This window comes from Macaca fascicularis, chromosome 6, assembly GCF_037993035.2.
Source record: "Macaca fascicularis isolate 582-1 chromosome 6, T2T-MFA8v1.1".
Classification (NCBI taxonomy): Eukaryota; Metazoa; Chordata; class Mammalia; order Primates; family Cercopithecidae; genus Macaca; species Macaca fascicularis.
In genome coordinates, this window is record NC_088380.1 from 27,466,261 (window position 1) to 27,493,006 (window position 26,746).

Sequence of the window (26,746 nt, forward strand, 5' to 3'; positions counted from 1 at the left end):
AATTGACCGCATAATTGGAAGTAAAACACTCCTCAGCAAATGCAAAAGAATGTAAATCATAACAGTCTCTCACAACACAATGAAATCAAATTAGAACTCAGGATTAAGAAACGCACTCAAAACCACACAACTACATAGAAACTGAACATCCTGCTCCTGAAAGACTACTGGGTAAATAATGAAATGAAGGCAGAAATAAATAAGTTATTTGAAACCAATAAGAACAAAGACACATGTAACAGAATCTCTGGAACACAGCTAAAGCAGTATTTAGAGGGAAAATTATAGCACTAAATGCCCACAGGAGAAAGTGGGAAAGAGCTAAACTTGACACACTACCATCACAATTAAAAGAACTAGAGAAGCAAGAGAAAGCAAATTCAAAAGCTAGCAGAAAACGAGAAATACCTAAGATCAGAGCAGAGCTGAAGGAGATATAGACATAAAAAATCCCTCAAAAAATCAATTAATTGAAGAGCTGTGTTTTTGAAAAGATTAAAAAATAGATGGACCACTTGCCAGACTAATAAAGAAGAGAGAAAAATCAAATAGACACAATAAAAAATGATGAAGGGGATATATCCAGTGATCCCACAAAAATACAAACTACCATTAGAGAATACTATAAAAACCTCTATGTAAATAAACTAAGAAATCTAGAAGAGATTGATAAATTCCTGGACATATACACCCTCCAAAGACTAAACCAGGAAGAAGGCGAATCCCTGAATAGACCAATAACAAATTCTGAAATGCATGCAGTAATTAATAACCTACCAACCATAAAAAGCCCAGGACCAGGCAGATTCACAGCCCAATTCTACCAGAGGTACATAGAGGAGCTGGTATCATTCCTTCTGAAACTATTGCAAACAATAGAAAAAGAGGGAATCCTCCCAACTCATTTTATGAGGCCAGCATCTTTCTGACAACAAAACATGGCAGAGACACAACAAGAAAAAGAAAAGTTCAGGCCAATAACTCTGATAAACATTGATGTGAAAATCCTCAATAATATACTGGCAAACTCAATGCAACAGCACATCAAAAAGCTTATCGATCACGATCAAGTTGGCTTCATCCCTGGGATGCAAGGCTGGCTCAATAAGTACCAATCAATAAAGTAAGCCATCACATAAACAGAACCAAAGACAAAAGCCCCACAATTATCTCAACAGATGCAGAAAAGGTCTTCAATAAAATTCAACACCCCTTCATGCTATAGGCTTTCAATAAACTAGGTATGGATGGAACGTATCTCAAAATAAAAAGAGCTATTTATGACAGATCCACAGCCAATATCATACCGAATGGGCAAAAGCTAGAAACATTCCCTTTGAAAACCAGCGCAAGACAAGGATGTCCTCTCTCACTACTCCTATCCATTCAACATAGTATTGGAAGTTCTAGCCAGGGCAATTAGCCAAGAGAAGGGAATAAAGCGTATTCAAATAGGAAGAGAGGAAGTCAAATTGTGTCTGTTTGCAGATGATATGATTGTATATTTAGAAAACCCTATCATCTCAGCCTCAAAACTTCTTAACCTGATAAGCAATTTCAGCAAAGTCTGAGGATACAAAATCAATGTGCAAAAATCACAAGCATTCCTATACAACAATAACAGACAAACAGAGAGCCAAATCATGAGTGAACTCCCATTCACAATTACTACAAAGAGAATAAAATACCTAGGAATACAGCTTACAAGGGATGTGAAGGACCTCTTCAAGGAAAACTACAAATCACTGCTCAAGGAAATAAGGGAGGACACAAACAAATGGAAAAACGTTCCATGCTCATGGATAGGAAGAATCAGTATCGTGAATATGGCCATACTGCTCAAAGTAATTGATAGATTCAATGCTATCCCCATCAAGCTACCATTGACCTTCCTCACAGAATTAGAAAAAACAAGTTTAAATTTCATATGGAACCAAAAAAGAGCCCTTATAGCAAAGACAATCCTAAACAAAAATAACAAAGCTGGAGGCATCACGCTACCTGACTTCAAACTATACTACAAGGCTTCAGTAACCAAAACAGCATGGTACTGACACCAAAACAGATATATAGACCAATGGAACAGAACAGAGCCCTCAGCAATAATGCCACACATCTACAGACATCAGATCTTTGACAAACCTGATAAAAACAAGAAAGGCGGAAAGGAGTCCCTATTTAATAAATGGTGTTGGGAAAACTGGCTAGCCGTATGCGGAAAACTGAATCCAGATCCTTTCCTTACACCTTATACAAAAATTCACTCAAGATGGATTAAAGACCTAAACGTAAGAACTAAAACCATAAAAACCCTAGAAGAAAACCTAGGCAATACCATTCAGGACATAGGCGTATGCAAAGACTTCATGACTAAAACACCAAAAGCAATAACAACAAAAGACAAAATTGATAAATGGGATCTAATTAAACTAAAGAGATTCTGCACAGGAAAAGAAACTACCATCAGAGTGATCAGGCAAACCACAGAATGGGAGAAAATTTTTGCAATCTATCTATCTGACAAAGGGTAAATATCCAGAATCTACCAAAACTTAAACACATTTACAAGAAAAAAATGAACAATCTTATGAAAAGGTGAGTGAAGGATATGAACAGACACTTCTCAAAAGAAGACATTTACATGGTCAACAAACGTATGAAAAAAGCTCATTATCACTGGTGATTAGAGAAATGCAAATCAAAACCACAATGAGACACCATCTCACACCAGTTAGAATGGCAATCATTAAAAAGTGAGGAAGCAACAGATGCTGGATAGTATGTGGAGAAATAGGAATACTTTTACACTTTTGGTAGGAACGTAAATTAGTTCAACCATTGTGGAAGACAGTGTGGCAATTCCTCAAGGATCTAGAACCAGAAATACCATTTGACCCAGCAATCCCACTACTGGGTATACACCCAAAAGATTATAAATCATTCTACTATAAAGACACAAACATATGTATGTTTATTGTACCACTATTCACAATAACAAAGACTTGGAACCAACCCAAATGTCCATCAATGATAGACTGGATATACACCATGAAATACTATACAGCCATAAAAATAATGAGTTACTGTCCTTTGTAGGGACATGGATGAAGCTGGAAACCATCATTCTCAACAAATTAACACAGGAACAGAAAACCAAACACCACATGTTCTCACTCATAAATGGGAATTGAACAATGAGAACACATGGACACAAGGAGGGGAACATCACATACCAGGGCCTGTCGGGGGTTGGGGGACCTAGGGGAGGGATTGATGGGTGCAGCAACCCACCCTAGCACATGTATATCTATGTAACAAACCTGCCGGTTAAACACATGTATCACATAACTTAATGTATAATTTTTTTAAAAAAGAAAAAAATAAGTAAAACAATATAAAACCAGAAGTTACATTTTTTTGAGAAAATAAATACATTTCAAAAAAGTTTTGTCACACTGATCAGGATAAAGCAGAGAAAAGTTAACGATATTAAAGATAGCTTTCATCACTACAGATATCAAAAGGATAATGTGAAAATATTTTGAACAACTTTATGTTAATACATTTGACAACTTAGATGAGATTTACAAATTCCCTGAGAGATAAAAAATTAAAAACAAAACTCATTGAATAATTAGATAACCAGAATAATTCTGAAACTACTAGAGAAATAAAATACATAGGTACAACTCATATAAAAAACAAAATTACAGCCCCAAATATTAAATCCTACCAAACATTAAGAAAACATTCTAATTCCATGCAAACTCTTTCAGAAAATTAAAGAGCATATTATATATCCTACTGTATTCTATGAAGCAGTACTTTCATTATCCCAAATTTAGACCAAAACATTATAGAAAAACAAAACTATAGAAGAGTATCTTTTATAAGCATAATGCAAAAGTGACTAAGAGGCTAATCTATTTTATAAAATAAACAGCCTTGGTGACGTAGAGGGGGCATCATGCCTCTTGCAAGGTGCCCAGCACTTACTGAACTCCTAATAAGCAAATATGCTAGATGAATGAAGAAAAGATAATGTGGATTATTATGAAGATTTGGTCTCATTCAGACTCAAAAATGTTCAATTGTCCAGCAATAATATGGCTCATCATCTAAGTTGATATAATGTCATTGTTTACAGTTTTCTGACAATGTGTGATTGCACTGAAAAAAGTTACAATCGATTACTTCTAAAATGAATGTAGGATTTCTAGGATAGACGTATGGTGCAACAGACACTAGGGAGAAATAAAGACACAAACAATGTTGATGATTTTTTTGAAACATGACAAAAACTATAAAACACAGACACTTATTGAGCATTTGTAGCTACTGATATGACTAACCCCTTGTCCTTTAAAAAAATAGATAAATACTTATTTCCATTTCATTACTGCAGAAAATGTAAAAATAATTTACACTCTTTTCTAATAAACCCTCAAACAAAAGACACCAACAAGCACTCATATACCATTTCAATAAAACACAAATATACATTGCTTTGGATATGAACATGCTAGTGCATATACATTGATCATTGGACAGCTAGATTAATTTTTCATTTTATTTCAAGAGTTTTACTTTAAGCAATATGAACATTTTAAACTAAGCATTTTATGTATTATGGTAAAAATCCTGCCAGACTAAAATAATCCCCAATAATAACAAGAAGGTGTGTTTCAAAATGATGTTAAACAATATAACAAATACATAATTTGATACTGATAATTTATTTTTTAAAAACAGATGCTCAGTGAATTATACGGTAATAAACCTAAAACTAACCCTAATTTTCAAGCTAATGTAAGCTCTAGGCATTAACTACACATTGGATTTTATGGAGTGTTTCTTAATTACAAAGGTTAACATGTTCTTAATCTCACCAACAAATTAAATCATCATTAAAATATTTTTAGTGCAGCAATTTGCTTTGTAAATTAACATATTTGGATAGTCCTAAAATGAAAATTAAATGGTTATATATTTAGTATTGTGATTATTAATTTGCTATGTGTAAAGGACAACATGAAATGAATTTAACCATTTATTTTCCCTAACTAAATTTTAAGCAAAGTAGAATTTTAGATAATTTATTAGCTGCATATTTAACAGATTAATGTATTGTCTATCTCTTCAGCTGTCTATATGTTCCTCCACATATCCACCTATCATTATCCATCCCATGCATTAATCTATATATGCCCCAACTACATTTAAATTCCCCTTTGAACAATATATGAGATTCATTTATGTTTCTGACATATTTAAAGCCCTTAAAATGGTGAAAACTACTCAAAATTTGGAAAGATATACTATACAAATTAATACCTTTACCTTTCTTATTGACTTAAATGTCATTATCTCTTCAGCAATACTCTGTTATGAGAATATAATTGACATGATATTCTTCAAAAGATTTGATATGTGTTAGGCCTTAGTAACAATTTTCAAAAGAAAATCATAATTTATAGGAAAACTTTTTTTCTAATTTATTTATTTAGTTCATTATTTACGTCAACTTTTATTTAACCAAGAGGGATAATGAGACAAGGACTACAGTAAGGATAAAGGTATTAAAATCATTGACTCTGGCATTAAACTGCTTGGTTCTTACACTCAGCTTTGCTAATAAACAATGGGCAAGGTACTTAAGTACTTGGAGCCTCAGTTTTATCATCTCCAAAAAACGTTTACAATACTATCTACCTTGTACCCAGAGCATTTAAAAGAGAGCCAAGCTAAGAATCTGTGGTCTGGAAGTGTTCAGTGTTATTACTGTGCTTGATTATACATTGTGCAACCATTTTTTCACACAGTTTGTAAATAGTGAGATTATTATATTTCTAAAAACATAATAAATGTTTTCAAAGTACTTACTTTATTAAATTGTTCCTGGCATCTGGGTCGTACGCTGTAACCTGTCCAATGATACTGCCCTCCTTTACATCTTCATCTACTTCTATCAAGTAAGAGACTTTACTGAACACAGGAGGTTCATCTATATCTTCCACAGATATTTTGACCACAGCTGTGTCTTTGAAAGGTCCCAGGTGCAAGAATCGTGGATCAGGGTGAGTGTTACTTGCATCCACTCTTAAAGTGTAGAGCACTTGATTTTCAAAATCTAAATTCTGAAGTTAAATAAAATAAAAGAAATTAGCGTAATTCAGAAGATATGACAACGGAAGACGATTTCAAAGTTTAATAGCCAGCGATTATACGAACAATTCTGTTTAAATGACTTTCTCAATGGTTGCTTCATAGGTATACGCAATAAATTTATAAATATGTGTTTTGCCATACACTTCACAGAGGGTTAACTTAATATAATGGCATACACATTGATTTTGATTCTCAGTAATATGCTTCATTTTTTTTTGGTGACATGTAAATGAAGTATTATCTAATGGATTTATACAATATGTGTTATCATTATTAAAGTTATATAGTAACAATCAGAAGAAAAATATAAAATAGAAGTATAGAATAAAACTTATTTCTATTTCAATTATTTGAGAGCTTGTTGAAGGTAAGATATGCATAAAAAGTGAAATAAGGACAATAAGAAATGATACTATTGAGCTGTATTATTAGATGTAAAGATTCAGAATGTTCTCCCATACTGCATTGAAAATCATGGCAACCAATGGAAAACACAGAGCATCTTCAGGTTATATTTATTTAAATAGATCATCACACTTAACAATGAAAATATTTTGAAAAGTACATGAAATAATGATGGCTGCATGTTTATTTTTTCCTCTATGGAGAAATACAAACAAGTACCTTGAAGTTTATCTAATTTTAATTTGACTGTTTTCTAGTGTAAGCATAAGCAACTGAGGTTTTAAGTGTCAATTATGAAGACATTTAACTTGTTTGAAGTGATATCACAACTATTCCCATTTATCTGAAGGATAGACAGCATGTAAAAGATTGGAGAAAATAAATCCCAGGCTTTTTCCCCCTTTACTGAAAAGCAAAAATGAATTATAAAGCACTCAATGAAAAAATGAAGACAGTGAAAGGAAACCTGTTTGACAGTTATAATCCCTTCCTGTGTATCCTTGTCAGTGATGACATCGAACATATCTGCGCCATCTCCTTCAGCAATTCTATACTCCATCTCTGCATTTTCCCCCACGTCAGGGTCATTGGCTTTTATCCTTCCAAGATGAGTTCCAAGAGGTACAGACTCAGGGGAATTAAATTGATACGTACCTATAAATTAAGTGAGAGCTGTTTTGACATTTCATCTTTAGATAACAACCTTCTTTCATTTCCTCTGCATTTTTAACTTAAATACATTAATTTTAAATAGGGAGAGTTTTTATCATATTGAATTGTAAGCTGTCAAAATTATATATTTATTAATTTGGAAAAATGATTTTTAAAACACAACACTCTCATTTTGTAAATGAGAAGTGTAAGTCCCAGAAAAAAAATTACAGAATGTCCCAAGGTTATTTAGACTATAGATGGTAGGCCTGATATAAGAATCCAGTAGTTTTGACTTATAAGAACATGAAAAACAATTATTTACTGCTCATCTGGGGCTTTCAAAACAGTCATCACACTTTTTTACATATATTCAGTTACATTTTAAAAATCCATTTATTATTTTATTCAGGAATAAAAAATAATGCCATACAGACCAATATTTCCTTTTTTTTTTTTTTTTTTTTGCCTGTTTGTTTTAGTTTTAATATATTTTAGTGGGGCATGGATTTTTCTACTTTTTGTAGGTTCACGCAAATATTATATTATATTCTGGTGTCCCTAAAAGCATTTTAGTTTCTGGCTACCTATTCAAGACACAATAGAAAAAAAAAAAAAAAAAAAAAAAAAACTTTAATGTTAATGAAGGTCAGAAATATTTTTAAACATTTACAATGTGCTGCAGTCTATACAAGGTCAAAGGGCTTATATGCTAATTTATTTAATCCTCACACTAGTTCTCAAAGGACCAATTTAGCTGTATCATCTTCAGGGGCAGGCCTTAAGGAAATTATCCTGCAGACTTGGGAAAGGGAGAATGCAAAAACTAATTCTTTCTGACTTCAAAGTCTGTATTCTTTACAATTGATTTGGTGATTAAGAATATGAGTATATAAATCCAATTGCCTGGGTCTGAATTCTGACCACCTGGCCAGTTAGTTAAATTCTCTAAACTTTGATGTCTGCATCTAAGAAACAAGGATGATAATGATAGTAATTCACTCATAGGTTTGTTTTAGGGATGACATAAATTTAGCTCTGGGTGTAGTCCTTAACTATTGTAGTTCCAGAGTTTTGTTAACATTATTATAGATAGCAGAATTACACAATGTCAAATTAAAAATGCATCGAGTGTCACTCTTTATAAAGAAATATGAATGCAAAGTTTAGGTTTATGTTATTTAGGCTTATTATTTATGTTCTCAGCAAACTTTATAGTTTTACATATATCATATAAATATGTCCACCAATCAAAGCTCGATAAAACATTTTCAATATAATTGGCCTGGAAAACTGTTTTACTGTTTTGAGATTAGTGATATGAATTTAAGTTTCAGCTTTTAATTGAATATTTCAAAATAGGACTCCTTATATATTTATTCTCTGCAAAATAACAAATTTCAGTGGAGAATGGAAATCTTTTTCTACAGGACGTCATGAAATGAAAAGCATCCATGGTTTAATGTCCATCCTAAAATGGTGACAACTGAAAGAGTGTTAACTGATGTAATCTTCATAACTTGGTAGCAGAGATACTACCAAACCTGAATATGTCTAAAATGCCCTCACAAATGTGGTAAACCATAACTCTATGGGCCACTAGGAAAATATAAAAATAATGCTAAATAAGCCAATCTGCGCTGATATTTTTACAATATCAAAAAGTCTGTGTTTCACAATCAATTAGATAAGAGATTTTAAGTTTTACATGCCAACAGGGTAGCTGAGGTAAGACAAGTGAGAGACACAGGATTTGAATCCAGATAGCCAGACAAGAGAGTCCACACTCCTAATCAGGAGGAGGATCCAAAGGAAAATGTTAAGACAATCTTAGTGAATGTTGAGAAAGGAAGTCTGGAAAACTTTATAATGCTTCAAAATTAGAAAAGTTAATTAAAAAGTTGCCAGAGAGGCCGAGCACGGTGGCTCAAGCCTGTAATCACAGCACTTTGGGAGGCTGAGGCGGGCGGATCACAAGGTCAGGCATTCCAGACCAGCCTGGCCAACATGGTGAAACTCCGTCTCTACTAAAAATACAAAAATTAGCCAGGTGTGGTGGCGCTCACTGGTAATCCCAGCTACTCAAGAGGCTGAGGCAGGAGAATTGCTTGAACCCAGGAGTCAGAGGTTGCAGTGAGCCGAGATCACACCACTGCACTCCAGCCTGGGCGACAGAGTGAGACTCTGTCTCAAAAAAGAAAAACAAAAAACAAAACAACAACAACAACAACAACAACAAAAACTTGCCGGAGAAGCTTAATCCTTTGTTCTCTCACACTACATACCCCCAAAAATGATGAAAATAATCACCATCACTCTCTATTTGTGGGAAATTGTGATTTTTTTTTTCTTTTTGTAGAGGAATGGATTGTGGTTTTTCCTTTATGCATCAACCAATAGCAAAACTACTAGCATGAAGCATGAATATTAAACTCGGCTACTAGTGTGTTTGAGAAGTTTTTGGACATGAGATCACTGAAACATTCCTTACTCTGAGGAAATCGAGGAGGGTTGTTGTTGACATCTGTCAGTGTGATGTTCACTGTGGTGGTTCCAGAAAGGCCTCCCATCTGGCCACCCATGTCTTTGGCCTGTATAACAACCTGGTACTGCTCTCTATTTTCTCTGCTCATGTCTGGTAATGCAGTTTTTATTATGCCTTTTGGAAAAAGCAGACAAAAGTTTAGTTTTTAAATTAAGCTAGACAAGATTCATTTTACAGAAGTTGATTATAACAAACATAAAATGTCAATGTATTTAAATATGTCTTTCAATCCATAACTACTTTAACATAATTCACAGAGCAGGAAGGATTTTGCCATGGGCTATTGTTCATGAAATGGGTTTTGCTAAATCAATGTATTTATTTTTTTGATTACAAAAATTAACTTCAGTCAAAAATCTTTAGACAAATACAGTTGTCTAATTTTGATAATTGTCACATCCAAGGTGTAAGTATTCTCTATGCCACATAATGTGCTGAATCTCTGTGAAATTTTGTATTTAGTGTTTCAGATTTAAACCCAATGAATAATAGTTTAAAGAGCTAAGGGTTCAAATAAGTTATTAAAATAATAGAAAGTTTGCATTTTTTCACATTCAATAATGAGAGGAAACAAATAGAAACATGAAACTGAATGAATAATGATTTAAAAATATTTTTAAAATCTCTAAATTAATTATGCATCTTAACGTATTGTACAATAAGAAGTCGACCAAGTTTAAATGTTGTACCTGATTCTGGGTCCACTGAAAAATATGGCTGTCCTTGCAATATGCTATAGACCACTTTGGCACTATTTCCATAGTTGGCGTCATCTGCATCTGTTGCAGTTACTTGTATAACAGATGTACCTACATGAAACCCCATCCCCAAACAGACACATTTACATACTTCCAAATTTGAAATAATCTTTCTTAAAAATATGTTGCTGTCAGTGTTTTGTATTAGACAATGTGGTATGTTTGAAGAAATTTATTTAGATACATCCCCAAAAAGTTACTTTTCTTTCTCATTTTCTATAAACTTGAGTATTTCTTAATTTTTTGTCTAAGAAAAGTATCAAAATATATTTATCAGTAAGGTGAATATAATGAGATTAGTTAATACATTGCATTTTTAATTGATTGGAAATGTTTTAGGGCAAACATTCTTAAAATGAATATAACACACATGAAATTTGTAATTTAATACATTTGCTGCTAACTGGAAACATGTATTTAAAAGACGAATCCAACATTTTTTAACCTGCTACTGCTTTTTACTCTGATATATTTGACTGTGAATGGTAAATAAAATGAAAAAAAAAGAGACAATTTCTATGAAGAAACAAACCAAAATGCTGTAAAATTGACTTGCAAGATATTTTTTGTTCCTAAGATATATCTAATTATGAAGGGACTATGCCTCTCTTTTAAATATATATACTACGGTTGCTTATGATTACCCTTATTGATATGCTGCATAATACTGGTTATTTGATGCACATTTGTAAATCATTATTCTCCAAAAGAAGCTGTATGGTGTGTAATTCTGTGTCACAATCGATACTGCAATTTAAGCTTACTATCTAATTTCATATCATTAAATTTAAATTATGTTAAATTTTATTTCAAGTCTTTCAAAACATAGAAGTGCTTTAAAAGCAGGGATCAACATAATAAAATATACTGATGAATTTTTCAAATTATTTTTTCCTGAATTTCTATAAAGATTCAAAGCATGGTTCTAACATCACCCTTAACTGAAGCCTACTAGGTGTGCCCTTGGACAAAGCTACATTGTAGGACATTTTTCAGTATATTTTACATAATTTCTAAAAGTTTGAGTCTGATTCTTACACACATTTTAAAGTTTTTGAAAACAGGAAGATTCCATATTGGCTCTACCTCCTAATTTAATAGCCCACATACATTACACACTCAGTAACTTGTCTAATTGAATTACGGTGGATGTTTCTCAAATGTTGTGTGTATATGTGTATGCCGATTCCAAAAATTAATATATAGTAATTAAGATCAATATTGACAGCTCATTTCCTGTCAATATATTTGAATGTTAACACATGAATTGAGCAAGACTTTTTAATGTTTTATCAGAATTAATTAGCATAACGATGACAACTTGAGTTCATTCTCTTGAGGCCCCTGTTTTCTCAACTGTAATGGAATTGATGTGTCCTGTGAGTGAATGGAAACATTACATATTTACTTAATCCATCCCAGTTGTAAGTTTTTATCATTAAAAAATTATCCACCCATGTGTTTATTAGATGAATGCAAAAATGATAAAGTGATTTTATTCCCCCCACACAAATCACTTTATGATGTGCAGAAATTCAACAGTGTTTTTTTAAAAAAATTTGCATGTAATGTCCTTTTTATATAACCCTATATGATATATATTAGAATAAATGTGGTTTTCACAATTGGAGGTTATTGAAATATGAATTATTAAGCATTACCAATATGCTGAAAGTACAAGTAGTTCGTTCATCAATTTTAGGACGTTTCTTGAATTACCCCTTTTATTTTTCTTTTAACGTGAGCATTACTGTAAGCTTTCTTAATGGGTACAGGTAAAAACAATCTTCTATATTTATTTGACTCTTTCAAATAATATTTTTGTGGAATTTTAGTTTTGATTATTAGCTCTGTTAATGGATAGATGATCTTTGAAGTTACGCCAAGATGCATGACAAAGATAAATAAGTTAATATAAACAACAGAAATAAATTCTATGATGTGGCCAAAAAGCTGAAAGCACACATGTAAAATACTTGTTCCACCTGTCAGAGCTCTGGTAATACTTAAGAATGCTTTTAAACACTGGTAGTCACTGATAAAATATCATTGATATGTTGTTTGTTAGCAAACTGAGAGACAATGTGTTGGATTATAGGGAATACACAGTTATAGTTTTTTCAGAAGTGTAATGACTCTTTACACAGTTCAAAGTATTTAGTAATAAAATTAAATAGAAAATGGTTTATATGTTTTATGTTAATTTTATAAATGTTTGTTTATAAAGAAAAAATAAAAGAGAATACACATGGAAATTTACATCCCTCTAAATTTTCCAAAATATGTATAAATTTTATTTGTTCTTTAGTTATTTAAAATAAATATTTTATTTTCATATTAAAGATAAAAATATACCAAGTAAAATATAGTGAAATTTGAATGACAAATTTATATATTGCATCTCATATAAAAGAGATGAACATGATTTTGAGATCATTATTTTTGCAATTCACATTTTTATAAGAGTTTTGCATATATCTTAAATAGAAACTATCTTAAGGAATCAAAGAAGTTTACTGTAATTCTTAATTCATTATTTACTTAACTATATAATTAATAATCTTTAGGAAAAATTCCAAAGACATTTTGTAAATCGTGAAGAAATATTAAAAGCCGATAAATAAATAACTTGGTGGCTAAAGATTTTGGGGAACCAAAAGCATTCCTCTGGATATGGAAGAAAAATTCATCAATATTAGTATTATTATTATTTAAAGATAAGAAAAGTTTAGATTACACAATGTGACCAAGCTATGCCAGTTGGTCTTACGTATATATTTATACGTATTAGAGGAAGTTAAATCAATTCAGTTTATTACACTATACAAAATAAACTTCATATACAAAAGAAAAAATCCCTCTATATATTTGTGCCTTATATGCAAATATGAAAATGTTTTGAATCTAGTGTTTGAAATATTTGAAATCGTAAATGTAATTGACCCCGTGACCCCAAAACATAGGTAGCCTAAGGCCTACCTTTTGAGCACTGTAGAAAACAGACTGGAATATTTTGACTTGGCTCAATGTGAGAATAAGGTAATGAAAGTTACAGAAAGTGAAAAAGGAGTTTATTCTTCACACCTCTCTATGAATCTGGTTTGGATAGAGTCAACTGTTTGCTTCTGCCATAGGGCAATGACAGCCATTAACTTGAGGACCAGAGGTAAACAGTGCCCCTGTCATAAATGTTTGTGCTGTGGGGGCCACTAATAAGAGAAGTGGGGGTGATGTTTTCAGACAGTGTCGTGGAATTATAAGGGGTCCATTAATTAGATGTCCATGAATTCAAATCATGCTTTGTTACATACAAGTTTATTTTCCTGTGAAATGCAAACTCTTTAAGGGCAGAGTCCATATCTAATTTGTTCAACGTTTTATATTTAAAACCCAGCAGAGAATCTAGTGCAAAATCATAAGAACTAACTTTCACAGAATGCTTAATGTAGACTAGGCATAGTTCTCAGCACCTGATTGATTTTTATTACTTTATCTTCATGATACATTTGGGATGTGGGCCTTGGGCACATAGAAGTTGCTAAAGACCACAAACCCAGTGTGTGATAGTGTTGGACTAGGTCTAAGTCCGTTCTAGATATATTTGGTCAAGAAATTTCCTTATAAATGCTTTACCAAATGGCCTCTCTCTGGTGTTACAAATATAATTGGATACATTATTGAATCCACACGCAGTGAACCTCTGGGACATGAAGAATTCATTGCCTGAGTTATTTTTGTTGTCTGTAAAAAAATTACAAAACGATTCCTGGTTGGGGGTCAAGGTGTTAGGAGAAGGACTAGATAGGTTTTTGAGAGTGAAAGTAAGGGAAATTTCCAGTCATTGAGAAAGGATGCATCCCAAATCACCAAATTTACACAACAAGAATTTGCCTAGGTGAAGACGAAAGCATGCACATGAAGCAAGTTGATAGAAAATATTTAATCAATAGTATAATGATCACAAGAAATAAAAAAATACAGAAAGTAGAAATAGAAAAGGAAAATACAAAACGTTGTAATCGAAATGTATCCCATTATCTTTAAATATATATCTTTATATATCTTCCAAATTATGTGTTCTGATTAGAATATGCTAATGTATTTCAGATTTCATGAGTTTATTGGAGTCATTTTAATTTAACTGAAAATGGGTTGAGCATTTGGCACTAAAAATCCAATGTGAAATATGGCATATGATTGTGACAGACAGAAATTGAAGCAGAAGGAAACAACAAGGGAAATAGTTGTTGAGAGAGAAGAGGAAGAAACAAATAATTTAAGAAATAAAAATGAATGAAAATGGAGATCACCAGAAAATAGCATCGTGTATATATATATATATATATATATATATATATATATATATATATATATATATATATATTTTTTTTTTTTTTTTGAGACGGAGTCTCGCTCTGCCACCCAGGCTGGAGTGCAGTGGCCGGATCTCAGCTCACTGCAAGCTCCGCCTCCTGGGTTTACGCCATTCTCCTGCCTCAGCCTCCCAAGTAGCTGGGACTATAGGCGCCCGCCACGTCGCCCAGCTATTTTTGTTTTGTTTTGTTTTGTATTTTTAGTAGAGACGGGGTTTCACCGTGTTAGCCAGGATGGTCTCGATCTCCTGACCTCGTGATCCGCCCGTCTCGGCCTCCCAAAGTGCTGGAATTACAGGCTTGAGCCACCGCGCCCGGCCAGAAAATAGCATTGTAAAGAAGGGTAGGTCAATAATAAATAAAACTTATCTTATTCCATAAGACTCTATTTCTTAACAAAGCTAATACTTGTAGTCTTTAACTCTTTGATTTAAATGAAAATATCTTGTACTATCTGAAAATAATTTGAGAATTAAATCATTGTGTATTATTTTATTTATAGATGTATTCTTAATTCTTTGATTATGCATCAGATTTAACTGTTAATATATGGGATACACAAGGCATGGCAGAGTTCCTAAATATACTTGTTAGCTTTCCTATGTAAATTGGTTTATTTGGATACATAGCAGTAAAAGAAATCACACCCGTAATAATTATAATTAGTCTTTTATTTTCCTTTAAATAAGATAGGAGAGTTACAATAAAAGATCAACACAAGTTTAGGAGGTAAAATACATCTACTTTTTATTTAGACATATTTATATGGTTATATATAGTGATATATGTGGTTATATATAGTTTTATATATATATATACAGTTATATATAGATATGTATGTATTAAAATGCAAGGGGTTTATCCCCTTATATTCTTATTTAGATTTAATTTGAATGAGAAGGGCATTTGATTTAAAGTAATAAATAACAAAGATACTAATTTAGAGGAGTTACTCACAATGTAATAAATTAAAAGATTTCCAGACTAGATTTTGAATAATAAACATCACTATTTAACAGAGAAAAATAGTAAGGCATTAAAATTGTCCAGCTATCTCTGTGATACGGTTTGACTATGTTCTCACCCAAATATCATCTTGAATTGTAACTCCCACAATTCCCATGTGTCATGGGAGGAACCCGATTGGAGGAGACTGAATTATGGGGGCGGGTCTTTTCTGCATCTTTCTCTGGATAGTGAATGAGTCTCAAGACATCTGATGGTTTTAAAAACAGGAGTTTCCACGCACAAGCTCTCTTTCTTTGCCTGCTGCTGTCCATGTAAGACATAATTTGCTCCTCCTTGCCTTCTGCCACAATTGTGAGGCCTCCCCAGCCATGTGGAACTGTAATTCCATTAAATCTCTTTTTCTTCCCAGTCTCGGATATGACTTTATCAGCAGCATGAAAATGGACTAATACACTCTGCATCTATTAACTTTTCTTTTTCTTTTTAAAATTAGGCTAGTAGTAAGTTGACCAAGTCAGTTTAATTATTTTGGGCTCATGTTTATTTATTTATTAAAATAGGCAATTAAACCAAGTCTAGTATTTTCTGCAAATGCATATTATATATACTATATTATACATTTATATTTAAGTAATGGAAGTACATACAAAGTTATAAGTGAACCAAAGTGGAAGCAAGTAATATAATGTTAGTATTAGTAATGAAGAATAACAATTGTCCTCTACAAATAAGATTAAAATTTATCTGTATTCTTAAATCTTTATTTTTTAGTTCCAAAAGCTGCAGCCTTAGCCATACATCTGCCTGCTACTATATTATTTGTCTCATTTCGTGGGAATTCTAGCCATGTAGCGAATGCAACTGACAATGGCTCAAATCCTTGTATTTGCAACCTACATTAATCCGAAGTTGTACTGCTTACACTTTAAAGCTTACGTAAATGAAATATAGATTGTCTTACAGAAAGAGATTTTGTACAATATAAACTACAAAGCATCTTTCATGCATAAACTTGTATATTGTATATTTTATTATTAGTGATGGAACCAGTGAAGGATTTTAAAAAATACATATATGTATGTGTGTGTATATATATGTGTGTGTGTGTGTGTGTTTATTTCAGTTCTGATATTGTTACTCAACAAATATTAATAGAACCTAGATGTATTACTATTTCAAATGAGACAAAATACATTTGAATTATGTACACAGGTGACAAACAGCAATACACAGAGTAAAATATAATAGTTCATTAAGTATCAGAAAATAATGTAGGAGAAAATACAGGTTATGGGTGATTAAATATCAATAGTCTCTGATAGGGAAATATTTGCTTTTTTTCCACAAAAATGGGGTATTTCTTTGAAATATTTTGAGTATTCACATTTAAAACAATTATTCTTAAAGTTTCTCATATTCAAATATTTCCATTATCTTAATTATACCTTTTACTTTTCTAAGTATGTGAAATCTTTCTGAGGAAGGACAAGTGAAACTTTTGTATTGTAAAGTTTCAACATATCTGGTAAAATGATATGTACACAAGAGAAACAATAATATTTTTCAAAAGATACTAAAAAACAGAAATACTTTAAAATAATAATCAATAGGAAGTTGATGAGTATAATTTTACGTGCACCTTAATCTCACATATAAACCCATTAAAAAACAAAACAAAACAAAAAGAATGATATGTGTCTAAATTAACCCACTGGTTGTCCTATACAAACCAATCTAGTACTTCCCATGCAACTAAGGTCCTGAAAAATATAACAAGAAACATATCCACTCATGTTTTGTATTAGAGCTTTATGATTTCACAGGACTCTTGTCTAATTTGATAAATTCTTTTGTTTTATTAGAGTGAATACCTGAAAGGGCTATTTCAGTTCTATTTAACTGTTTTTTCCTCGTTAGATGACATTTCATTGGAGGTGAGAATAAATAAGTTTTTAAAAAACTCTTGGTTCTTCCTGCTAAATGACATAGTTAACATTTTGTATTAAACATTCAGTAAAAGTGAGTAAGTTTGTTTTTCATTGTATATAAATTATTTTAGACTGAAACATATATTAGTTAAAAGAATGTCAAAATCATACACTGAAAACTGGTTTTGAAATACTGTTCAATTAAATTGCATCAAATTTGGGAAATTGGTTGCAGATCTTATAAATTAAGTTTGTATCAGTTATTTTAGAAATATTTTTATGATGTGAATCAGTTCTCATTGTCTCACTAACAAATCTAAACCTTTTATATTAATAGAGTTAAATGTAGTCATACACAGATAAAACTTTGCACAAGTGGCATCTAAAATGGTGGGCAGCCTTAAGAAGTGAAACTATTATTTTCAGTTTGCATAAGCCAATGTTCAGCAGTGGAATGTGCACAAAAATAACGTAAAAAGACTTGTAATCTTGTCATGATGCCGCCAAGTTATTTGATCTTAATTCAGTTGCTTAATCTTTCTGAATCTTGAATTTCTAATTAACAGAATAGGGATTTAAAGTTCTATTTCTCATGCCTACCACATAAATTGGCTTTAAAGATCAAATGAGAAAACATTTCAACAGAAATATGCCAATTGAGAGCATTAATTGTTATTCAAATAATGCAAGCAAAATTGTCCAAAACTACTGATACAATTATTCTTTTGATTTCTGATAGATATACATTCCACTTGACTGCCATTTGAATGCCAATTGAGTAGAGTTGAGGGTATTGATTGAAATAAAATGAATTAACTGCTATCGATAATAATATTTTATATGAATTACAACATAGCAGAATTAAGATATACAGAAATAAAAATAGAAGAGTTAGTTTAAGCTAAATAGTAGTTTCCAGTTATAACTCTTATTTTGAAAGAGGCCACATGTCATTAATGATTACCTGAGCAAACAAACAAATAAAAAGTAGTTTACGTGGATTAGAGTATACCTACCGACTCCAGACATTTCAGGAACACTGGCAGTGTATAAGTCTTTTGTAAATTTTGGCTCATTGTCATTGATATCATGAATTTTAATGATAAATTCTGATTCCGGTTCCACCTGCCGCCCAGTTTTTCTGTCTATGGCCTTGGCACGAAGAATGTACAGAGATTTTTCTTCTCTGTCTAGTTTCTTTGCAGCATGAATGTCTCCTGTATTTTCATCTATAACAAATAGACTGCCAGCCCCATCTCCTGTTAGTATGTACTTTAAATTTCCATCTCCTTTATCTTGGTCAGTGTGAAGCTTTAGAGAGGTAGAAAAGAAGAGTTCTGTAAATATATGCATTATCATTACATAAAACATAATTTTGGCACTATCAATTTGTGTCCATATAACAGCTCTGCAATGATTATCTTAATGGTTACCTTGACTTTCACTGTAGGAGGGAGAGGGAGTTATATATTTCAGTTCTTATTATACTCAAAATTTTTAACAGTCATATTTAGACATCATAAGGGACTAGATTTCAAATAATGTGAAAATTAATATGTATCTGTTAAAACAAAGATATTTATGAATAAAATGTTACCAAGATTTAAAACTTTAGTGCATTAAAAAAATCCATTAACCTACCTCTTGAGTGTAAAATATTAATTAATGTTGATTACATTTAAAATGACTAAGTTCTAAGATATGATATGAGAAATCTCTGAAATTATTTTAATGGCAAGTTTAGAATAGCTACCTTAAGTTTTAACTGATTTTATTCCCCTTGAGTACAGAGTATCTTTGTAAGTGGATCCCTGAAACTGTGGATACTACTGAACCCTGTATATATTATATTTTTTCCTGTATGTACCTTCCTATGGTAAAATTTAATAAGTTAGGCACAATAAGAGATGAACAATAACTAATGATAAAATGGAACAATTATAACCATATACTGTAACAAAAGTTATGTGAATGGTCTATCTTTCTCTCTCAAAATAGCTTGTTGTTATTTACTGCAGGTAATCGAAATCTCAGAAAGTGAAACCATGATTAAGGGGGAACTACCGTATAACACTGTAAAAGCACAGACTCTGTATTCAGAGAGACTAATCAGAGAGAGAAAGAGATTTGTAATTACTTATTTTCTGTGTGACTCTGGGAGAATACATTTTCAACCACCATGTTGAAATGTTATATTTTTTGTACCTTTTAAATTTCAAGTAATATAAAACTCACGGCTTGTCCTCTGGCCATATGTACTATGTATTAGGAAAAAATAGTATTTTTTTCATAAATAGTGTTCTTTTCATTGATAAATGCCCATCTGTAAAAATAATGTCGGCCGGGCGCGGTGGCTCAAGCCTGTAATCCCAGCACTTTGGGAGGCCGAGACGGGCGGATCACGAGGTCAGGAGATCGAGACCATCTTGGCTAACACGGTGAAACCCCGTCTCTACTAAAAAAAAATACAAAAAACAAGCCGGGCGAGGTGGCGAGCGCCTGTAGTCCCAGCTACTCGGGAGGCTGAGGCAGGAGAATGGCGTAAACCCAGGAGGCGGAGCTTGCAGTGAGCAAAGGTCCGGCCACCGCACTCCAGCCTGGGTGACAGAGCGAGACTCCGTCTCAAAAAAAATAATAATAATAATAAAAAAATAAAAATAAATAAATAAATAAAAATAATGTCTTAATGTAGTAGACTGATGATTGAATATTTAAAACAGACCATGTACTCCTAGAAATTATGAATTGTAAAACAACCTTAAAGATTTTACAATCCTAACATGATTCTGAAATTATAAATTTTTAAACATTAATTGAAAATAGTCATTGTTTATATCATAAAATCATGGGTACATTATAATATTTTGATATATGCTTATGTTATAAATTAAATCAAACTAATTAACAAATCCGTCACCTCACGTACTTATCTTTTGGTTTTTATGGTAAGAACGTTTACAAGGATGTGGATGGAGGTGGGAGATGTTGATCAAAGAATGCAAAATTGTATTTATTCAGGGGTAATAAGCTTCAGTGGTCTTTTGCCCTGCATGGTGATTATAATAAATGATAATAAACTGTATAATCAAAATTACCAAGAGAGTAAATTTTAAACTGGAGTTTTAACTAGCTTATCCCTGCTGTGTTGACTTACATCATATACTTTACAATTCCCATTTACATCCTGCCCTCACCTATTTCTTGAGCACTCCATTTTATCTTTGAATTATTTGACTCTTTAAATTCTGTTTTTTAAACATAGCCAAAATTAGAGATGTTTCATGTTTTACACCTCCTTTGCAAGCTCAGCACCAAAATAATTATCACATGTAGCCTTCCCATCTCTGAAATATCTTCTCAAGACATCTGTGTTCATCTCTATGGCTACATCATATCTTTTCCTTCATCTTATCGTCTCCGGACCACCAGAGCAATCTTCTAATCATGCTGCCTCCACTCTTGCTCTACTCCAAGCAATTTTTCATACCAAAGGGGTGATTTTGCCACATCACAAATGTAGTCATATCAGAATCTAGGTTAAAAATCTTCAAGTCACAGCATTTACGAACTATAAAGCTGAAGTCATAAAAACCAGGGTTAGCGTCATGCGTATTTCAGTGTTATATTGACCATGTGGCTTGCTTGTTTTTAAATCTCTTTTATTAAAAAAGTATAATTTTTTTAAATCTTTACTTTTATTGTTATTGTAATTCCTTGAATCTATGACCTTATTTATACATCCTGGATAATCTGGCCCCGAATCCCAGAGGCATCTCTGCCTCTTTTCCCTCTTGCCATACACTTAATACATAGCAATTGTTTTGTTTTGTCTTTATGTCTCAGAAGGCCTGTCCTAGCTTTCAAGCCTGATGTTTGCATTTGTTTCCCTCACCTTTTTACACCTTTCCCTTCTTTTTGTATTTTCCTCTAACTAAATGTTTGCCATATCTCATTTTCAATTTCCTCCTTAGGGAGGCCTTTCCTGACTCACTAGATTAGGATGGATGAACCTGCTCTTGACTTAGATAACATATTTCATTCCCTATCATGATACTCATCACATTTGATGTAATTGTTTACCATGCTCACTAAGCTGTAAAATACATAAGGGAAAGACTGATATTCTTCTATTAAATCATTCAACATATATTTCTTGAAAACCGGAAATACTTCCTCTTTTTTAACACTAACTTTTCACATAAATACAATTAGAAAAGTCAGATCATAAATAAAACTTGCCTTTTTAACATGAGTTACATCTTATAAATCTCTATGTGTTAACGATACTGTTAACGACTATCTTTTTGAAATGCCTTTTTCAAACCATTTATAATTAATATTTTTGTACCTTTATCTTTGCATTACCAGTCATGTTGTTTTAAGAGGATAGAAAAAAAATACATAATTTGATGAAAGGAAACAAATAGTAAAAGATGAAAAAGGTGGATAAGTAGAGAATGTTATGTATTAGAAGCCCAATTATATTACTTTTTAAACATGCTATTATTTTTCAACAGTATTATTTTAGTTTTGCCTTAATGCAGGATTTTTTTGTTTGTTTTTAGAAATTTGAGAAATTAAACATGTACATACAGGACAAACTAAAAAATTTAAATAAATCTGTGATGGTTAATTTTATGTGTCAGCTTGATTGGGCCGTGAGATGCAGAGATATTCAGTTAAACAATATTCTGGGTGTATTTGTGAGGATGTTTTTGGATGAAATTAGTATTTGAATCAGTAGTCTAAATACAACAGATTGACCTTCTCAATATGTGTGTGTCTCATCCAATCCTTTGAAGATAGGACCCTCTCATAGATAGAGTTCTGGGGAAAAAAAAAAAAAAAAAAAAAACGTGCTATTGTCAGCAGGTAACTGCGTTCTCTTTGAGAGGCAGTCTTGGTCTGCTACTGAGCCATAAACTCTGAACATTTAACTATTGTCTACCAATTTACCATGTGATCTGAGTGAGTGTACTATTACCTGACTTACCAAGTCATAAAGTTGGACATGCACTACAGAGTTCCATCATCAAATGGATGTTGTATATAGGTGACATGGCCTCAGTAGGCCTTGAAGGCACAAATAAGTTACGTGAAGAAGTAGCACAAATTTCCACTGTCCCCACTCCTTCTCTCTCAGACTTCTCTCTCTCAGACTTCCTCTGTGGCCTCATAGATAATTCCCTGTGATCAGTTTTACTAAATAAAAGAAGGTTCAGGCCTGTTTTGCAGATGGTGCTGCAAAATATGCAGGTACCAACTGAATGTGGGCAGCCATAGCATATAGCCCCTTTCTATAACATTTGTGAATAGAAATGATGAAGGGAAACCTTGCTAGTGGCAGAATTTGAGCAATGCTCCTGGTTTTTCACTTTGCTTGGAAGGAGTAATGGCCACCTGTGCAATTGTGTACCAATTCACAGGCTGTGACTAATGGTATGGTTCTATGACTAGGACCTTGGGAAGAGCATGGTTGAAAAATTGGTGATGAGGAAATTTGGGGAAGTGGTATGTGGACAGATCAATCTGAATGGGCAAAAATGTGAACACCCGTGCTCATTTTCACCAAGTGATAACCTCAACATACCAGCAGTTTAATAATGAAGTGGACAGGATAGCCTGTTCTATGAATACCAGCCAGCCTCTTTGCCCAGTCACTTCTGTCATCAGCTGGTGAGCTTATGAATAAAGTGGCTATGATGGCTGGGATGGAAGTTATGCTTGGGATTAGGAATATGAACTTCCATTCACCAAAGCCAATCTCACTACAGCCACTGCTGAATGCTGAAGCTCTCAGCCATAGAAACCGAAACTGAGCCTTCAATATGACACCATCCCCCAAATGATCAGTCAGCTACATCAGGGCAGGATAATTACATTGGCTGACTTCCATTTTGGAAGAGATAATGTTTTGTCCTTAGTAAATACTAAATAGGCATTTATACTGGATATAGATTTGCCTTCCCTGCAGGCAATACCTCTGCCAAAACTACCATACTTGCGCTTGCAGAATTTGCAGAATGCTTCCTGATATTCCAAATGGCATTGCTTCTGACAAAGGAGCTCATTTCACAGAAAAAAAAAAAAAAAAAAGCATAAATGGGCCCATGCTCATGGAGTTTCTGACCCCACCATGATCTTCATCACTCTGTGGCAGCCGATTTAATAGAATGATGGAAAGGCCTATTAAAATTTAGTTTCTTTGCCAACTGGTTGGCAATACCTTGCGGAGTTGGGCCAAGGTTCCCTAGAAGGTTGTATATGCTTTGAATTAATGCCTAATATATGGTGCTGTTTTTCCTGTAGCTGGGATTCACAGGTTTAGGAATCAAGACCTAGAAATAAGAGTGACATCGTGTGTTATTATCTGTAATGACCCACTAGAAAATTTTGCTTACTCTTTGCACATTCTTGTGCTCTGCCAGGTTAGAGGTCTTACCTCCAAAGATAGGAAAGCTGATACTGAAAGATACATCAACAATTTTTTTGAACTGGAAGTAAATAATGCTGCCTAGACACTTCGGGCTCCTCATGCATCTAAGTCAACAGGGAAAGAAGAGAGTTACTGTGCTGGCTGCAGAGATTAAACTTGATGACTGAGGGGAAATGCAGCAGCTAATCCACAATGGAGATAAGGAAGAGTGTGTCTGGCATACAGGGGTTCCTTCAGATCATATCTTAGTATTCCGATACTCTGTATTTAAAGTCAATGAAAATTACAACAACCCAATCCCTTCAGGACTACCAATGATACAAATCCTTCAGGAATGAAGGGTTCAGTAACTCCACCAGATGAAAAATCATGTCCTGCTGAGGTGTTTGCTGAATGTAAACAAAATATAAAATGGATCATGTAAAAAGTACCAACTATAACCATATCACCAGTTAGAAAAATAAAGACATAATTGTGATGAATATTTCCTCCTTATTTTGTCATGAATATGTGTGTATATTTCAAATCTTTGTTCTCTTCATTCTCTTGTCCCCTTATCATGTAACATAAGACATATTAATTTTACCTTAAAATATTTCATTATTAATTTATCATTATAGCATGCAACCTATGAGATACCAGGAAGAAAGTATGCATTACTCAAGGTCTTTACCTTCTCTTCTCGGAAAGGGGTCAGTGTGTTTTTGGTTTTATGCAAAATAGTTATGTCATATTAGGTGGATTTATGACCTTCTTGCTGTCCTTCCTTCCTTCTTTCCTTCCTTCCTTCCTTCCTTCCTTCCTTCCTTCCTTCCTTCCTTCTTTCCTTCCTTTCTTCCTTCCTTCCTTCTTTTATTTTTTTTTTGTGGGGGGACTATGTATGGTTGAAGAAGATGCATATGCATACCAAGTTGACAAGTGGTATATTTGTGATAGTTAACTTTGTGTGTCCAGATAGGGCCATAGAGTGTCCAGATATCTGGTTAAATATTATTCTGGATGGGTCTGTGAGGAATAGAAGAAAGAAAAATTTGAATGGATAGACTTAGTAAAGTAGATTGCACACCTCAGTATGGGTGACTAGTCTTTAAACAATCCCTTAAAGTCCTGAGTACAAAATAAAAAGCTGAGTAAGAGAGAATTTACTCTCTTTGCCTATCTGCAAGCCAATGTATCAATCCTCTCCTGCCTTTGGACTCAGACTCAATCTGGAACTCAATACGATATACTCTCTAGCATTTCAGTATTTTGGACTCACACTGAAACTATACCATATTTCTCCTGTACCTTCAGCTTGCCAACTGCAGCTGTTGGAACTTTCTGGCCTCCATAACCTTGATAACCAATTCCTTTTAATAAAATTACATATGTTTTATGTGTCTCTGGAGAATCCAGGCTAATAAAATATCTGAGTTTAACATTTTAAAAAATTTGATTTGTGGCAGGGGAGTTGGAGTAAGGTGTCCAAGTACAAGCCTACAGTGATCATTCCTCCCACAGGAACATCAGATTGAATAACTACCCACAATAAAAGCATCTTCATAAGAATGAAAAATCAGGTGAGTGACCACAGTACTTGATTTTACCATCATATTAATAAAAGAGGCACTGAAAAGCGTAGAAAGGGCAGTCTTGAATTGACTGGACCACTCTTCTCTCATCCTCTTGCAGGAACCACATGGTGAGAAGAGAGAATCTATGTGTTGGAGAAGGTGAATGTAGAGATTATGAAACTTTGCATTGGAACTCAATGCTGCCCTGTCACAGTGGAAAACAACATGGGATAGAACTCAGCTGGCACCCATGGAGAAAGCATTTAGACTAACCCTGGCCAGAGGGGAATTGCCCATCCCAGTGGTCAGAAGTCAAATGCCAACAAGTCCTGCCACCATGGGCTATAGTGTTCTGGGGTCTAAAATAAACTTGCAAGCCAGTGTAGGCCACAAGAACTGTAATTCTTGGACAAGTCCTGGTGCTTTGCTGGGCTCAGAGTGGACTTGGGGGTGGGGGGGTGTGACCTAGAGAGACACCAACTGGGGTAGCCAAATGTGTACTTCTGCCACCTCTCTCCAAACCACCAACAGCACAACCAGCACCTCTGAGAGAGACCCTTTCCTCTGCTTGAAAATAGGAGATGGGAGGTTAAAGAGGATTTTGTCTTGCAACTTGGATTCCAGCTCAGCCACGGTAGGATAAGGCAAAGACCTGAGGCCCCCAATTTCAGGCCCTAGCTACTGCATGACTTTTCCAGACACACCCTGGGCCAGAAGGGAACCCACTATCCTTAAGGGAAGAATCCAATTCCAGCAGAACTCATCACCTGCTGACTAAAGGAGCCCCTGGACCCTGAATTATCAGCAGTGGTAGGCAAGCAGTACTTGCTGTGGGCCTTGGATAAGACTCAGAACTATACTGCCTTCAGATGTGACCAAGCACATTCCCAGCTGTGGTGTTCATGGGGAGAGAATCCTGCTTGAAGAAAGCAGAGGGACTTTATCTTGCAGCTGGTGGAC

The 26,746-nt window shown here is 33.5% G+C and overlaps 1 protein-coding gene across 2 annotated transcripts in view; it reads right to left on the reverse strand.

Annotated features, from left to right (window-relative positions):
- The window catches only part of CDH9 (cadherin 9), a 165,129-nt gene that overhangs the window by 21,384 nt on the left and 116,999 nt on the right, over positions 1 to 26,746 (reverse strand). For both annotated transcript variants that reach the window (XR_012414515.1, XM_005556631.4), the window contains exons 3-7: positions 18,814 to 19,108; positions 10,459 to 10,578; positions 9,716 to 9,883; positions 7,040 to 7,227; positions 5,884 to 6,137 (exon numbers count right to left, since the gene is read on the reverse strand). Coding sequence is in view for 1 of the 2 variants with exons in the window: in XM_005556631.4 (XP_005556688.2) it covers positions 5,884 to 6,137; positions 7,040 to 7,227; positions 9,716 to 9,883; positions 10,459 to 10,578; positions 18,814 to 19,108 (1,025 nt within the window). In the remaining variant the exon portion in view is untranslated. The remainder of the gene's footprint in view (positions 1 to 5,883; positions 6,138 to 7,039; positions 7,228 to 9,715; positions 9,884 to 10,458; positions 10,579 to 18,813; positions 19,109 to 26,746) is intronic.